Raw genomic sequence first — 16,718 nt, forward strand, 5'->3', positions numbered from 1 at the left:
ATATTTTTCGCATCATTATCATTAAAAATCTCAAAAATACTAAAATACCTATACGAAACCTAACCATCCTCGATTCTGAGGAAGTGAAAGAACCTAGGCCAAGATGAGATTCCTTGCTTGGCCGATCAATCGGCTGGTTAGAAGTCAGAAGCGCGAACACAACAATATGACCTTTTCCATTCAAGCCAATCAGTGGCTTGGTGGTGGCATGCCTACGCAATCTAAAAGAAGAATGACCAAGAACTCCTTCACTCGGCCTACCCGGCCGAAAAGAGGGAAACAGTTGGGGAGGAGAGCTGATGAGTGGTAGTTTATGTGGTTGTTTTGGTGGCTGGAGTAGCTAGGTTCGCTGGATAGAGGGTTGAGAGAGAGAGAGAGAGAGAGAGAGAGAGAGAGAGAGAGAGAGAGAGAGAGATCTTTTAAAATAATTTAAATAGTAAAATAATTTTTTTATTAATTTTGAGTCCAAGTGGAAATCCACGTCATCAAAAAAGGGGTCCCACTTTTGATACTCAGCATTTAACAGACTAACTAACAATTTGGCTAACGGAATGGGCAAATTGTAGGTTTTCCGTGGCGTTGAGTATGTACTCGTAAATGTCTCCAAAATCGAGTATGCACTCGTAAATGACCCTATAGGTTGGGCGGCTTACTGTAGTTTACCAAAAAAAATAAAATTTAAACTAGGTGGCCAACCCATAGGTGTTGAATCTAGCACTAAAAATGCAAATGAGATAAAATAACAATTTGAATTAAATGTGACTAAGTGTCATTCCCTAAGAAGGGGAACATAAAGAGCCATGAATCTTAAGAAAATAAAAGAACGGTAAACTCATTAACATATCTGAATAACTTATGCTTTCTCAAGATACGTAAGACCTTTTAAAGTTTAAAAGCAAGTATAAGTTGATGTTTGGCTTGCTTTAGATGCGAAGGAGAAGAGGAACCAGGTGCTGGAAGAAAAAAACCAATCGTGGCAAGTTTGACGACCGATCGCAGAAGAACAGAAAGTAGCGGTCGCGATGATAAAAGCAACGACCAGTCGAGATTAACCATCGGACCTGTCAGATTTGTACAGGTGCTGGCTAAGAGGAGTGATCTCTAATATGACCGGTGGCTCTTGCTAGCGACCAATCGGTTCGTGATAGAAGCTCTAGCGCATTTAGGAATTTAACGTGGTTTTCCAACTTGTTTTGGGTTTTCCTATTTAATTAGGATTTTATTAGGTTTCCTACTTCTTTTATAATTGTATCTAAATACCTATGTGTATAAATAGGTATTTTAGTGATAGGGTTTTTTCTAACGAGTGCAAAGGAAAAAATAAGGGCATCAAATTGGGTTTGAGCCAGGGTTGAGAGAAAAGAGAGTTAGAGTTTGTAAGAGAACAAAGGGGGTTCTTCATTGTAACCGAATGGGTTCTTTCTTATTAGTGAATTTCTCAGGGACCATCAAGAGGACTTAGGCACAACGCCGAACCTCTATTAATTCTTATGTTCTTTGTGAGTGTGTTTACTTTTCAGTTGGTGTGTGGGCTTTATCTTTGCATGGCTTGTGTATGGTAGTTGCATAGTCCATCAACGACAAGTTCTTGGATTGTTTTCGCACAACAAGTGGTATTAGAGCCGATGTTGCAGTGGGTGTAATTTATGCCCAAATTCTCTTACAATTTTAAGAGCGGCGATCTGTTGACAATGACAGGCGATATGAAGGAGTTAGGAGAAAACACCCAGACAAAGATATCACAAGCCGCTAGTGTAAAGGTTGAGTTGAAGTTGTTCACCGGGAAGGCGAACTTCACGCTTTAGCAAAGGAGAATGAAGTACGTCTTTAAGTATTAGGGTCTCAACGTAGTCTTGGCAAGCAAGGAAAAGAAGTCGGGAACTATAATAGAAGATTAGCGGGAAGACCTAGACGAACTTGTTAAAAGGTTAATCGAACAACATCTCACGGATGACCATGTAATATAATTCAAGATACCGCAAAGCAAACATGGGAGAAACTAGAAGTGATGTTCATCAAGATCGTTGTTTAACAAGCTTTTCTTGAAGGATGAGCTTCTTACTCTATGAATGAAAGGGGTGAAAATATGATGAAGCATCTTAGCACATTTAATAGGTGTATTGCATACTTACAAGGGACTTATGAAGTTTATAAGTCGAAAGATAAGTCAGTGATGTTGTTAACATCCTAGCCTCCGTCTTCTGAGCACTTCCGCACGACGCTTATGTTCGGCAAAGGAACTCTGAAGTATGAATAGGTGATGCAAGACATCTTTACGTATCACTGGATAGTTCAATGTTTAAGAGATGTCTCTCAAGATGAAGGTCTTGTGGCAAAGTTCGGAGAGAATGGTCGATCAAGTAAGCGTGAAGGCAAGAAGAGCAATAGGGTAATGTCAAAATCCAGAGCAAAAGGCTGTTGCTTTAAGTGTGAGTCAAAGATCATTGGAAGAAGAATTGTCCTACATGGAGAGAGAATAGAAACAAATGGAGGAAGCTGTATGACTTCGTCAAGGTAGCGGAGGATAGCGATGGTGAGCTTTTAATTGTTGATAGCATTGTTAATACTGATGTAGTTTCTATTTCTTCTAAGGTTTCTTCTTTTGATTTGATTTTGGATTCTGGGTGCTCGTATCATATATGTTCAAACGAATCTTGGTTTGACACGTATAAAGTGGATGACAACGATGAAGTTGTTATAAGAGATGGCTTAGTTTGTAGAGTCGAAGGCACGAGTAGTATTAAGGTAAATATGTACGACAATATTGTTAGGACATTGGGTATGGTTAGGTACATTCCAAAGTTGAAGAAGAATCTCATCTCGATACTTTTAATAAGAATAGTTATTCTTACAAGGCCATATTAGGAAATCTCATAATCTCAAAGGGTTCACTTGTAATTATGAAGGGGGAGACTCAACCTAACTTCCTGTATCGACTATGTGTTACAACAATGACTGGTAGAGCAGCTATATTTACCAAGAATGACTCAGAGGATGAGACTCAACTTTGGCATTTGAGGTTAGGGCATATGAGTGAGCGAGCCATGCAAGACTTGCACATACGTAAGCTTTTGAAGGGAGTACACAATTGCAAACTTGAGTTCTATAAGTATTGTACCATCTGAAAGAATTCGAATGTGACATTCAAGCAGCAAGACAAAGAGAATATGAGCACGGGAGCGCTTGATTATATTCAGTAAGATGTGTCACCGTCAAATTATTAGTTGGAGCCAACTAGAACACGTTCATAGATGATTTTTCTAGGAAGATTTGGGTCTGCTTTATGATGGAGAAATCTGAGGTCTTCACCAAATTCAATAAGTGGAAGGCGGAGGTAAAGAACCTTACGGGAAGGAATATCAAGATCCTAAGGAGTGACAATGAGGGTGAATATAATAATAGCAAATTCCTTGAGTTTTGCAAGAGTGAGGGTGTCAAAAGGCATTTCACCATGAAGAAGACACCCCAACAAAACAGAGCCGCCTAGAGGATGAATTGAACTCTCATAAAGCATGACGGGTGAATGAGGATTCATGCCGGCTTGCCCGAGTCATTTTGGGCGGAGTCGGTTAACCACACTTCATATTTGGTTAACTAGTCGCCATGGTCTAATAAAGCAGTTGATTTTACTAATCTTAGAGTATTTGCTGCAGTGCTTATGCTCTAACACATAGTGATGAGAAAACCAAGTTGAAACCAAAGTCTCTGGAACGCATTGTCCTCAGCTTTGAGAGTGGTGTCAAGGGTTTTGAGCTTTGGGATCGAGTGAATCAGAAGAGAATACTCAACAGTGATTATGCTTGTTAGAAGTCTCAATGTTTAGAACTAAGAAAATTATGAGAGACAACATAAGGAGATGATATTATCCTCACATCAGCAGCCAGTGAACCCAACTACATATCAATAGTCATCCTCTTAAGAGCGATCACCCTCTGATCCCCAATTGTACTATCCCCAATTGTATCTAGGGATGGCAACGGGTCGGGTAGGGGCCGGGTATGACAATACCATCCCCATCCCCGCTCTCCATCCCCGCCCCCATCCCCAAACCCATCCCCGTTTATTAGGTTTCAGGGAATCCCCGTCCCCGTCCCCGTCGGGGGACTATCCCCCATACCCGCCCCGAATCCCCGATTTTTTTGCATAAAAAAATATTTATCATACATTTTAACATTAAATTTCATATTAACTTATCATTCAACACATCCAAATTAACTATAAAGTTCAACTCAACTATTTAAAATCACATCAATATGAAATTCCATAGAAAATTAGGAAGAATTAGGAGAGGGAAATTAACTTAGGTTAAACATAAATATTATAATTATATATTTATTTATTTAAATATAAACATATATATTTTCGGGCCGGGTTCGGGGATGGGGACGCCAATACCATCCCCTCCCCATACCCGTCTGGGATTTTTCAAGTTCGGGGATCCCCGTACCCGATACCCATTTAGACCCGAAATCTCCCCCCGTTAGGGTCGGGGACCCGACGGGGACCCGCCCCTACGGGGATTTTTGCCATCCCTAATTGTATCATCCACAACCATATCAGCCACTGTCTTATCCTTTTGGAAAGTTTTCAGTGATGCTCTATGAAAGTTTTTTGCAGAAGTTCATGTCTTCACATCAAGGGTTCATCGTGTTGAAAAGAGTTGGGATATTTTGCTATTATATTCACACCTTTTGGGATGAGTTATGTTCGCACTTTTTCAGATAGTTTGTTACCTACTATTTAGCTGGCTTTCAACATCTCCGGTACTTATTGGATATTTTGTTTCCTACTATTTAGCTGTCGTTGGAAGTCTCTACTGTTTTGATATTTTGTTATGGCAGTTTGAGTGACCTCCTGCAACAAAATAATTTAAAATAAATAAATAAATATGTTCATACATTTTATGAATTAGAGGCTGATATTGTGTATCTATTAATGAGTTTGAAATGTATTAAAGGCACATATACATGTCCCTATAATTAGTGATGGATTCAGGATTTTAATCCTAAGGGGTCAACATACCTTTGTCGTGTTCACATGGTTTTCGTGTTCTTTGCTTTGTCTTTGCCTTGTTCTTAGGGTTTCTTTATTCTTTGCCTTGACTTTGCTATGTTCATAGGGTTTCTGTGTTCTTTGCCTTTTTTTGCCGTGTTCATAGGGGTTTTGTGTTCTGCTATGTGCCCTATTTTTGGGGTTTGGTCTTGTATTTCAGTTGCGAACTTTGCTTTGGTTTGTCAGTTGTTTCACTCGTGGTTGACGAAAAGAACTTCTCTACAAGTTTTTTTATTGATTAATGTCAAGTACGGTGTTCTATGACTCACTTGTCAAGTTGGGCATGCGAATATCTTTGCCCCAACTTGGAGGGAAGTGTTGGCGAGTCCTTATTTAGTTAAGATTTTGGTTACTTACCTATTTATTTAGTCCTATTATAATTGGAATTTATTTTCTAAGGTAATTTAGATTTATTTCCTATTTTATTACGACATATTTTTGTACTTCTTTATAAATACCTTCATATTGGATAAGAATACAATCTGACACATCTGAGCATATATGAGCACAACTAAATATTTGCCCTACTTTGTCTAACATGTTCATGCGTTGTATTTACGGTCTAAAAACAATGTATATTATTCAATTCTCTTTGTTACTACACTAATGAGGTCAAAATTATTACAACATTTTAAAAAGGGCAATGCTAGGCTTACCCCACATTTTTATACCACTTGTGTACCACCTCTCTAATAGAGGTGGAGCCCACCAATATAATGGGGCCTGCCTCTGTTAAAGATGTGGTATGAAAAATGTGATAAGCCTAGCATTTTCCTTTAAAAATAAACTCTTTATTGATGAAATTAAAATGATTACACCAAGGAGAGATAATGATACTTTTATTGATATAAAAAAATGATGAAATAATTTTATTCTTCTTTACAATTAAAAAGAAATTTGAGGAACCAAATAATAATTAGCCTACCCTTGCTCCCACATGATGATGATCAATAGTGAATTTTCACGATGCAAAAGAATCGTATCTTTTGTGTGCATCATTGTTCTAGACATGGACGTCCGTTCCATGCGTATTCACATTAAAAAAAATAAAAAAAAGAAGAACCCTAATGTGAATAAGATTGCAAAAGAGAGTAAATTAAACCACCAAACATGCTCCTCTAAGTGGTGAAGTCGCACTGAAACATGGGTGGCATGAATGAATTGAGCTCACTGAAGATAAGATCATCTCCCTCACCGTAGCTACTCGATTCTTGGCAGTCGAAGTACGTCTGTATGTCATCGGGAAACGTGCACTGCGGCGTGTCCAGCTCCGGCTGCGATGATATGGAGTCGGTGGCCGTCGTCATTTCCATCATCTCCTTGAACTTTGATGACTGAAGCAGGAGCCCCAGAGCTGATGTTGCAGTTGTTGGTCTAGGCAGCTGAGTGGTCACTACGGTTTCTCCAGGGCTGTATGCAAGGTTGTTGAAGAAACCAAGTCCACGTTCTTGATCATTAGGGTTTTGGGTCACATTGGGCAATATAGCCTCCACATTAGGGTTAGTCTGACCAGAAATGTTGTTGTTAGGGCCATTAGGCTTTAGCCATTTGATGTAACGGCTGAGGTCAAAGTTTGTGACAGCATTGAGCCCACGGTACTCTATGGCCGCCATGTCATACGCTGTTGCGGCTTCTTCTTGGGTAGCTGAGAAAATTTAAGATATTATTAAATAAGGACAATGTCCAATGAAAACATGGTAGTTAGTTTGGAAGAATTTTGTTCACCAAATTGCTATTTGGGTAACTTTTAAGGAAATTCGCCTCGATATTATTTCACTAAATATAAGGTGAACTTCTTAAAATTTAACATTAAATTCTTAACTTTACGTTAAAGCCTATTCTAGTCTAATGGTAAATGCAGTGCAAATATGTAATTTAATTTTTTGTAATGTCCAAATTGCATATGATCATTGTTTAGGGTGAATAAAAAGGTTAATTTGAACCGTTTGTTGAACATACCATAAGTCCCGAGATAGAGATACTTGTTGCCGAAGACTCGTCCAATTCGAGCTTCCCATCTTCCATTGTGATGATGTCTGCTCAGTTATGAAATACAAAGAAAATTAGAAACTGAAACAAAATAAACAAATTTTGTACTTTAAAATGAAACAAAATTGGGATGACTAAAAATACCTAGCAACACCTCTATATTTAGAAACTCCCCGAGAAAAACCACTGCTCTTCCTGCAAATTTTATCACCAAATTAATCCAATTCTCTCTCTCCTTAATTTTAATAAATTTTAAGATGCAGAAACTCACCGTCTCAATGATCCAATGTATTCCTCTCTTGACTGGCCCTCCATTTCTTTCAATTCTTTCGGATATGTCGATAACTACAATCGTTATGTAGATAAAATTACTTTCTTCTTTAATTTCCATTTTGTAAGATCTTCAGCAAAGAATACACAAACAATTTCAATAAGCAAAAGAAATTAATTACCGGAAAGTTGAGAATGGTATCTTGACCCCAGTATTTAAGTGCTGCTAAGTCGTAAGCATGTGCTGCAGCTTCTTCATCATCATATGCTCCTGAAATACCAAACTTTGCTGTAATATATATATATATATATACACACACACACTGTAAAAGTAGTTGCAATAATAAAAACTTACCAAGGTAAACTGCATTTGAGTAAAATTCCATTCCAAGCACACAACACAAAACCGAGATGGAAAGAAGAAATTATATCAGATATATACACCAATGAATTGCAAGTAAATGGAAAATAAATGTTGGTATATACTAGATGAGAAGATTGTAAACCTTGGCGGCCCTTCTTGTTCTGTGATTCATTCCAGCAATTCTTATCCCACAAATGAGCCTCATATCGGCCGGTCCACCGGTGCCTAAATTTAGGGAAAAAGAAAATGATCCAGAAATTAAACACATATAGAAATAATTAAGCAAAAACACACATGTAAAATTAACAATTTTAATTGATTTTTTGCTGTCTGCAGGTACTTAATTGATCACCTGGTGACCCCTCGATAAATCGAGCTACGTTGAGGAGGGGAGTCTCTTGGGACACTTCTCCTGGTTCGTTTCACCTTTGTGACTGTAGTGTTATTAGCTGCATTAGCGTTAGAAATAATGTTATTTTTTGCAGTGGTTTTCTGGTTAGATAACTTGGCCATGAAATCAGTATTTCACGTCGGTCGACAAATAAAGAAGAATAATAATAATAAGAGAAGATCTTGAGGTAGCTAAAGCTGTAGGAGAAGAGAAATGGAATATTAATGGTGAGAGATGGGTCGATATGACTAAGTCCTCAAAGTAGGAGGGTTATAAAGGAATGGAAATAAGTCCTCAAAGCACAGAGAGAGAGAGAGAGAGAGAGAGAGAGAGATGGAAATTGATGGGCCGGATTGGAAGAGTGAGATGATGAGCTGTGCCAATTCATCACAGAGTTCGCCGGCTGAGGAGATTGTTTGTTATGGCCGTCTTTAACCGGCACTATCTCGTATCTTCTACCTTGTCCCTCCTACCCTTAACTTATATGTTATGTTCTATTGCCATCATATTAACTAATTAAAATCTAAACGATGTAGACAATTCTGTCTTAATCAATCGGATGATCCTCTCTCTCTCTCTCTCTCTCTCTCTCTCTCTCTCTCTCTAACATTATGTATATAAGATCTTATTCTTTTGGTAAATTTCTAGCATATATATTATATTACCCAATTACCAATGTGGAGTGCACGTTGAAAAAAGAATACTTGGGGTGGGTAAAAAACTGCACCAATTTCGCTACTGGAATATGTCGTTTCTGTAGTATAACTTGTCTACGTGTTATATTAAGTGGATAAATTTATTGATATTATATTCTAAAAGTGAGAAATATTAATCATGTCTTTCACCAGACAGATTATATATTCTCAGCTATAGTTACTTTGAATAATACATGGCAAGTATACAATATGGTGGTGATTCTGCTTTGAATTATAAGGTGATGAGCAAAAAGGAAAAAAAAATTCAAATATTGAATTTAACTTCTCTTATATAGGGGGAAGGCAACTAATTGATCTTCAAATCAAAGGAGACTTTTTTTTTTTTTTTTTTTTTTGGGAGAATGTAAAAGAGGGAGTTTATATTTATAATTAAAAAAAAAGTGAGAAAAAATGCATAACAAACCAAAATGTAATTGCACACCAAACATAATCACTTTGTTAATAGTAAACTGGGTTAGCTGTAGTTGATGAGTTAATTAATGTGGGAAAAATTTGCAATTGACATGGATAATAGTGTTTTGTTATTTTCAACTAATCATATTTTGTCACCCATAATAAGGATTTCACCTAACAAAAAGTGATTGAATAAAAATAGCAAACAATGCTATCCCGAGACATGCAAATTCTTCTCGTATTGTAAATAGCCTTGGAAGAGATTCCACAGTAATGCAGACAAGTATACGAATTGTATTCATGAGGATTTAATTTGTTATATGTGCCAATTTTAGGTTTAGGCTGCCGTACTCTAAATATACTGTGTTGGTCCAGCTACATGGGCCCAACAGTGGAATTATAGCGGCAGTGCCCATACCCCATAAATAAACCCAGGTAAGTGGGTGGGCGGGGACTAATTAAATGTACCTAACATGTGTATAATGGGTTACCTAATTACCAGTAGAGCTTTCAAACGGTGTGGGGTGGCAATTTCGGCACGATCTGTTACACGATTCGAAATTCGTACGATAATTTAGTCAGTTCAATTTGTACAATTAAAATTCGAGTTATTTTTGGGTCAATCCGCGAATATACTAAAATATCTATACAACCCGTTTAACAAAATGGGTCATGGCGGGTCAACCCGCCAACCCACTAAAATACCTATTAACCCGCTAAAATACCCATGTAACTCGCCAACCCACTAAAATACCTGTGTAACCCGCCAACCCACTAACCCGTTTATTTGTTTATTCTTCATTTTTCTAAAAAAAATTTTTAATGTCTTTTAGTTGCTACCACTTAGTGGGTCAACTCAACACGACCCGAAACCCACACGATAACTTAACAAGTCAACTCGTGCATGACACGTTTATTAAACGGGTCTGGTTTGGGTTGAGCATTCCTAACACATATATAATCTTGACACGATACAAACCCGATATGACCCGACCCATTGCTAGCCCCCAAGCCAATTTAGAGTAGCCCATTTAAAAAATGGGTCAGGTCGGGCCTGTTCATTTATGAAATAGTCGCGTGGCTATATGCTTTAAATATTCAAATATATTCTAAAAGTATAGCCGCACGACTATACTCTTTAAATATACATATTTTTTATATATTATTTTTATGTATAACCTTCTCGAATTATATCCCTTTGATATTGATCATTATTTAAGTTGTTGCTACATTCGTTCATTAGTTTTATTCAACAAAAACATGCATCCCACTCCTCTCAACTAAGTATTCTAGTATCTGACACTCCACGCATTACCAAGTTGCTAATGATGAACTTGTACTATTATGTATCGCGACAGATATATTATTGCATCAATCAACAAATATCAAACTTCCATGGAGGATTTCGGGGGTTTATAGGGTCGAGCAACCTTGTTTGTTCCTTTGTGTGTCTACCTCAGTCTTTAAGTGTTGATTAATTCAATATGAAAAAAAAAATTCAAGATGTAAAGTTAAGATCATAAGCTTTAAATTGTTATAAAATTTGTGGAAAACCATTGAGAAATGAGTAATTTATGACAAATCAAAGTACTATGAATTTCATAAGAATAACTCAAGAACTTGCTGGGTTTTGGGATTTTCTATCTTCTGCATTAATTTTGTTTTAGCCATAAGTTTCTCAGTTCTTAACATTTTTAGTGATTCAAGAGCCTAAATTGAAGTGTTTTTCATGTAGGTTATAGAAATGACGTTTTTGAAGCATTTATGGTGTTTTTTTTGTTTAATCCATTCTTACAACCAGTATGTTGGATGTGAGGTGGAGAGTTTCTGAACCTCGGTTGGAATCTCCGAAGTGCGAAAGTGTAAGAAAGTGTTTGTGAGCAGAAGATTTATGTGTATGGTTGGGGAATCTAAGAGCCAAGGTATTTATATAGATGCGAGGATTTAGTTTTGTTTTGCTGAGTACTAGTTAGGGGACAGTGTTTGAGTTGCATGTGTTTATTTGGGGTGAGTAACTTGCAAATGGGTGAGTCATGGATGGAGTAGATACTTTAATTTTGTTAAGTTTTGGGTGATAAAGCTAGTTTTTTAATTTTGTTTATTTCAATTTATAAATAAAGGCCGAAAGGGCACTTGGGTAATTTCACTCAAAACGTTCTAAAAATAATTATATTCATGCATGAAATGAAATTCTACGTTCACAAATAGATGAGAAACATGTTTCATACACATTTAAAGCATATAGATATTTTATTCGGGCATAAAGAAATAATCATACATATAGGGTATTTTAGTCATATAGAAATACATAGAAATGACTTCCTATATTAAAGAACATACGTGAGAATCATGTTATATGAACATTATGAATTGCCACAAAAGTTTTTGTGACACCTAGAGTGCATTCTCATAAGAGTTTACATGACACCTTCTGTTAGTGCATTGCCACAATTGTTTCCATGATACTCATTGTTAATGCATTGTTAGTTTAAAATATGATTAACTACATTTTACCCTCTTCGGGTTTATGATCATTATCGAAATGGGTTGTGGGGTTTTAATTTCATCAATATGAACCTAACGTTTTTAAATATGACTAAATTACGCACTCTGTCAACTTCACAGTTTTATTTTCTGTTAAATTGTTGTGAAATTAATCATGTCATTGCCATTTTCTTTATTATTTTCTTTACACATCAACATAAAAGTGACTATCCTACATGCCAAGTCACCAAATTACCAGAAAATCAAACGGTGAAGTTGACGGAGTGCGTAAGTTGGTCATATTTAAATACAGTGGCGGATCTCGGATTCAAAAGTCAAGTAGGCGAAACTTACCTTAAAAACTCGACGGTACGAATGAATTTCATTCATAAAAATAAAAAGATACATCTAGTCGAGGGGACTAATGAGCCTTATCCTCAAATATGCATATCTATACATAAATAAAAGCTTCATAAAAAAATAATAAATAATAAAAATAAAAATAAATGCAATGCAACACAAAACAAAACTATTTAAATCTAAAACTTTACCCTACGAGGGTTAGAAATCTTAAATTCCTCAATTATCTAAGATGCATACATTTATTTTAGGAATAACCCAATAGAAGAAGATAATTAAAAAGAAGAGAATAAGAAGAATACTTGTTTCCTCAGATATAAGAAGAGAATGGGATGTCAGACAATTGCACAGTCAAGACTGTTGAGAAGAAGTTGCTGACTGTCTGGAATTGCACAGCCAAAAGCTATTTGGCTGCTTATAAGTTATATTCCCCCTTTTTTAAAAGTTTGACTGGGCCATTCCATTACACAAAAGTGTGGGCTGGTTATAATTTTTTTCCCTTTTTTTAAAAGTTTGAGTGGACTTTAACATATGTGGGTTGCTTTTAAGTTTTACACGGGCTGGGTAGGCATGTGTTTACATCTTCACATGTGATGGATAGGAATAACTTTGCTTATATATAGGTTTTTTTTTTAGTGAAAAAATTTGGGTTAGGCAGTTGCCTACCCTGCCCTGACTGTAGGACCGCCATTGGTTTTATATTGATGAAATTGAAACTTCGGAGCCTATTTCAATAATGACCATAATCTGCATGGAGTAAAATGTAATTAATTCTTTAAAATAATAACAAATTCCACAATTTAAATCCCAAATTTACACCTTAAATTGAGCATATAACTAAAGCATTGTTATATAGTTGTCTTAGACTCCTAAGTCTAGGGTTATTACGAAGACATTTACTACAAAAATTTCAATGGAAATAAACGTAGTCTGAACACAAACCTGAAGGGTACATTCTGGAACTTCGAAGTTCAAATTCATTTCTAAATCCAACGGCTGCTATAGCATTGTGTCAAAATGACATATTCCTTAAACACCTTGCTGGACACAAGCTTACAATTCTTATCACAAGCATTCACTACTCTCTTACTATCACTTCCTCTTGACCTTATTTTAGTTCAGTTCATACAAGAGTTATAGTGTGAGAAGCTTCAATTGCATATATATATATATATATATATATATATCTCTCTCTCTCTCTCTCTCTCTCTCATAAAAGAGAGTCGTTGTTGTTCTTAATCTTCATTCAAACTTGTAAAGAAGGTTGGTGGGGCTTGTGAGGTGAGAAGGGTGTCATCCACCTTGTGAGAAAGAGTTGTGGGCTCTAGCTCTGTAAAGGTTTGAACTCCATTCGCGAGGAGTTTTCAGCATAGTTGAACTCTCAAGTGGTGTGCTTGAGGAGTTGACATAGGTCAAGGAGACTGAACAACTCTTCTTTATTTCAATGCTTATCAATTTATTGTACTAACCTTTATTTTTATTTTTTGAAAAATTTTGCCATCAATAAATTCAAATTTACCATTGATGCAAATTGGAAATTCACAAAGATTTTAGTTGTGTTCAGGGGCGGAGCTAGAATTGTAAAGTTAGGGGAGCCGAAGTAAAAAATACAAATATATAAAACACCTAAGTATTCAATAATTACATGTTTAGAATTAAATATTTATAATTGCGTCATGTCTAATTTGTTTTAGAGGAAACTATAATTTAAATTATAAGAAGTTTATTACAAAATTTATATGTTTTATATAATATGATAAAGGAGAGATTAAAATATGAGGAGCTAGAGCCACTCCAGACCTAGGAATGGCTCCGTCATTGATTTTGTTTGCACTTTATCACGTGTTTTAAGAATACCACATTTATAAGATAATTTTCTCACCGTGATGCACATTTAAGTAATAAATATGCTACTAGTGAAGAAAACAACCACATCATCAAATGATGGAATGCCATGGTGTTTTCTTAAAGGATGAACTAAATTAATCTTGCGTCTAAGGGATGAGATCTTGCTTAGCAACTCCACTACTAATTAACTTAGGTTAACTCCCATTGCCAACCCCAAAAAACACCCCGAAAGCAATGACATGCAAGAAAGACGGGTGAGCTGGTTGGAGAATATTCATACACGTGTCCAAGACTCAAACTGGGCCCACAAGTGGGCCACTGTGCTAGAAAGACCAAAGGGCGTGTTTTATCCTTAAATAAGCGAATACATACCCATCACCTAAATTACGTTTCTCACCTTCCGCCAATTTGAATCTTCGAATGGAATAAATTCCAGATAAGCCAAGAGTCCTGCGAGCAAGAATCCAGTGCCCCCACCTCCATATCTCAATAGCTCAACTTCCTTTGGCTTTCTCAGTTTTCCATCCAATGACTCACCGACACGTGTAAAAAGCAGTCACTGACAATTCAAAATTAAAAAGAAAAAACACGCCGTCGTCGTGGTGTGTCTGTATATAAATAAGAAAACAGAGAGACCACAAATTGGAAGGAAACAGAGAAAGAAAGAGACTTGTCTGATCAGTGATCAGGAAATCGGACGGTCCAGATCTTCCGGAAGGTTTGCCGGAGAAAGGAGTTTCCCGGCGAACCGCGAAGAGAGATGTGCAACCACGGGAAGCGAGAGGAGTCGGAGACGAAGAAGCAACAGAAGGTAAAGAGTGTTAAGAAGAAGATGACGTTGATGAAGTTCCAGGACCTTCCGCAGTACATGAAGGACAACGAGTTCATATTGGACTATTACAGGTGCGAGTGGCCATTGAACGACGTCGTCTTCAGCCTCTTCGCCTGGCACAACGAAACCCTCAACATCTGGACGTGAGCGAGATTAATTAACTCCTTAATCTCATTTCTTCAATTAATTTCAGTAATTAATTGATAATCAATTGACGGTGCAGGCATTTGGTGGGGTTCTTGATATTCGTGGGACTAACGGTGATGAGCTTGAGGGACGACACGGAGCTCGGAGGTCTGCTCGGCAATTTATCCAGGTGAAAAGGCTAGGAAAACACTAGGACTTGCTTGCCATTCACGTTTTTCTTAGTGGGTATTTCGTACTTTCAACTCATCATTGCTAATTTGCTTGGCTTGTGTAATGCTGGAAAAGTAGGGCTTCGGTTTCTGGACCGTTGATGATGATGACCGTGATGAAGATGACGGACCTTAACGTCTCCTGTAGTCAGAATGTACAATTTCCTCCTCCGGTAAGTTTTACATTTTTCCGAATTTATATTTATATTTTTTTTTTGTAATTTAAAATTTTGGAGTACCTTCTGTCACGCGGTCACGGAATCAAATAAATAATAGGAGGATGGGTTTTGCGTGTGGGGTCCCACACATTTTGGGCCGAAATAGCTTGGTGGGCCACCTGACCTATTTATAATGGGGCCGGTGGGTCCCGGATATATTCAGTCCTTCACGTGCTTACAGACCCCTTTTCGGGATATTTACTGAAACAAATTTTCTTTTTATAAAAGTAATATTTTAGAAGGCTAGGAACGGAATTTAGGATCACCAGTGTAGGGATAAATGCTCGTTACCATTTGAGCTACAAATTTCTTATTAATTGATAATTATGAATGGATTGTTGCATCCAACAAAAGATTTGCAACTTGATATCTATGTTCGTGTGCAGGATTCACATTTGAGGCAAATTTCACAGGCATCATCAATAATTCATGCAAACAAGGAAAATGGTTATGATGCTATTCCAAGATGGCCTTGGTTTGTGTTCTTAAGTGGGGCTATGGGGTGTTTAGTTTGCAGTTCCCTCTCCCACCTCCTTGCTTGTCACTCCAAACGCTTCAATTTTTTCTTCTGGCGCCTAGACTATGCCGGGATTTCGCTTATGATAGTCTGTTCCTTCTTTGCTCCCATTTACTATTGCTTCTCCTGCAATCCATACTCTCGGTTTTTCTATCTTTCTTCAATATCTGTGCTTGGAATCCTTGCCATTGTTACCCTTCTTTCGCCTAGTCTCTCTGCACCCCGTTTCCGGTCATTCAGGGCTACTCTTTTTCTCTCCATGGGCTTCTCCGGGGTGGTTCCGGTAGTTCATGCTCTAGTCCTCTACTGGGGCAATCAACATATATTTGTTGCTCTGGGATATGAGCTTGCTATGGCTATTTTTTATGCTTCAGGAGCTGCATTCTACGTTAGTCGGATACCAGAACGCTGGAAGCCTGGTAAATTTGATCTTGCAGGGCACAGCCATCAGNNATCTTCCATGTCTTTGTTGTCCTCGGCGCACTTGCACACAGCGCTGCCACACTGGTTGTTATGGATTTTCGCCGGGGATCACCAACCTGTGGATATTAGGCGCATTCCGGTCACACATTTAGCAGTGTTAGCATAGGCATTACACTGGTGAGGGTTTCAATCATTCTGGCACCAGGTTTTTGTATTGTCTTGTTGTTCAGCTTGTGTTGTAAAACTCTGCCTAAAATGAAAAGCTTGTCTTCGTATGTGTACCGAAAATGTTGTATTTGTAGACTTCTATCAGTTACACCATAATTGATTCTACCTTATTAAGAACTGGTGGTATCATTTCGTATCACCACTAGTTGGTTTCCATGATGTTTGGATTTCAATGGAGTAAAAATTTCAAGTAAATAACCATCAAAAGAAAACATTCATATCAGCAACTAGGTTATGAGATTGAATAAATAAATAAGTCAAAATCGGGAAATCTGAG

At 37.3% G+C, this 16,718-nt stretch overlaps 2 protein-coding genes across 2 annotated transcripts; one reads left to right on the plus strand and one right to left on the minus strand.

Moving 5' to 3' along the window:
- Positions 1-5,962: 5,962 nt before the first annotated feature.
- Positions 5,963-8,188, minus strand: LOC117614844 (AP2-like ethylene-responsive transcription factor At1g16060). The gene is made up of 8 exons (XM_034343757.1): positions 8,028-8,188; positions 7,818-7,900; positions 7,667-7,675; positions 7,494-7,582; positions 7,313-7,386; positions 7,186-7,236; positions 7,012-7,088; positions 5,963-6,697 (listed from the first exon to the last, which is right to left on the minus strand). Exons 1-8 carry the CDS (start codon positions 8,186-8,188, stop codon positions 6,171-6,173), a joined length of 1,071 nt encoding a protein of 356 aa, XP_034199648.1. The 3' UTR covers positions 5,963-6,170.
- A 6,290-nt stretch (positions 8,189-14,478) lies between these two features.
- Positions 14,479-16,600, plus strand: LOC117616088 (heptahelical transmembrane protein 2-like). The gene is given in 5 exon segments (XM_034345295.1): positions 14,479-14,842; positions 14,923-15,015; positions 15,132-15,228; positions 15,660-16,241; positions 16,244-16,600. Coding segments are annotated over 5 exon segments (1,086 nt in total). The 5' UTR covers positions 14,479-14,627; the 3' UTR covers positions 16,343-16,600.
- The last annotated feature ends 118 nt before the right edge of the window (positions 16,601-16,718 follow it).

Source organism: Prunus dulcis, chromosome 1 (genome assembly GCF_902201215.1).
Source record: "Prunus dulcis chromosome 1, ALMONDv2, whole genome shotgun sequence".
Classification (NCBI taxonomy): domain Eukaryota; kingdom Viridiplantae; phylum Streptophyta; class Magnoliopsida; order Rosales; family Rosaceae; genus Prunus; species Prunus dulcis.

Excerpts from the sequence above, each read along its gene's own strand:
- LOC117614844 (XM_034343757.1), bottom strand. The coding sequence starts at position 8,188 with ATGGCCAAGTTATCTAACCAGAAAACCACTGCAAAAAATAACATTATT. Across the intron at positions 7,901-8,027 it reads ATTTATCGAGGGGTCACCAG|GCACCGGTGGACCGGCCGAT; the intron begins GTGATCAATTAA and ends CCCTAAATTTAG. Across the intron at positions 6,698-7,011 it reads TCTCTATCTCGGGACTTATG|CTACCCAAGAAGAAGCCGCA; the intron begins GTATGTTCAACA and ends AAATTTTCTCAG.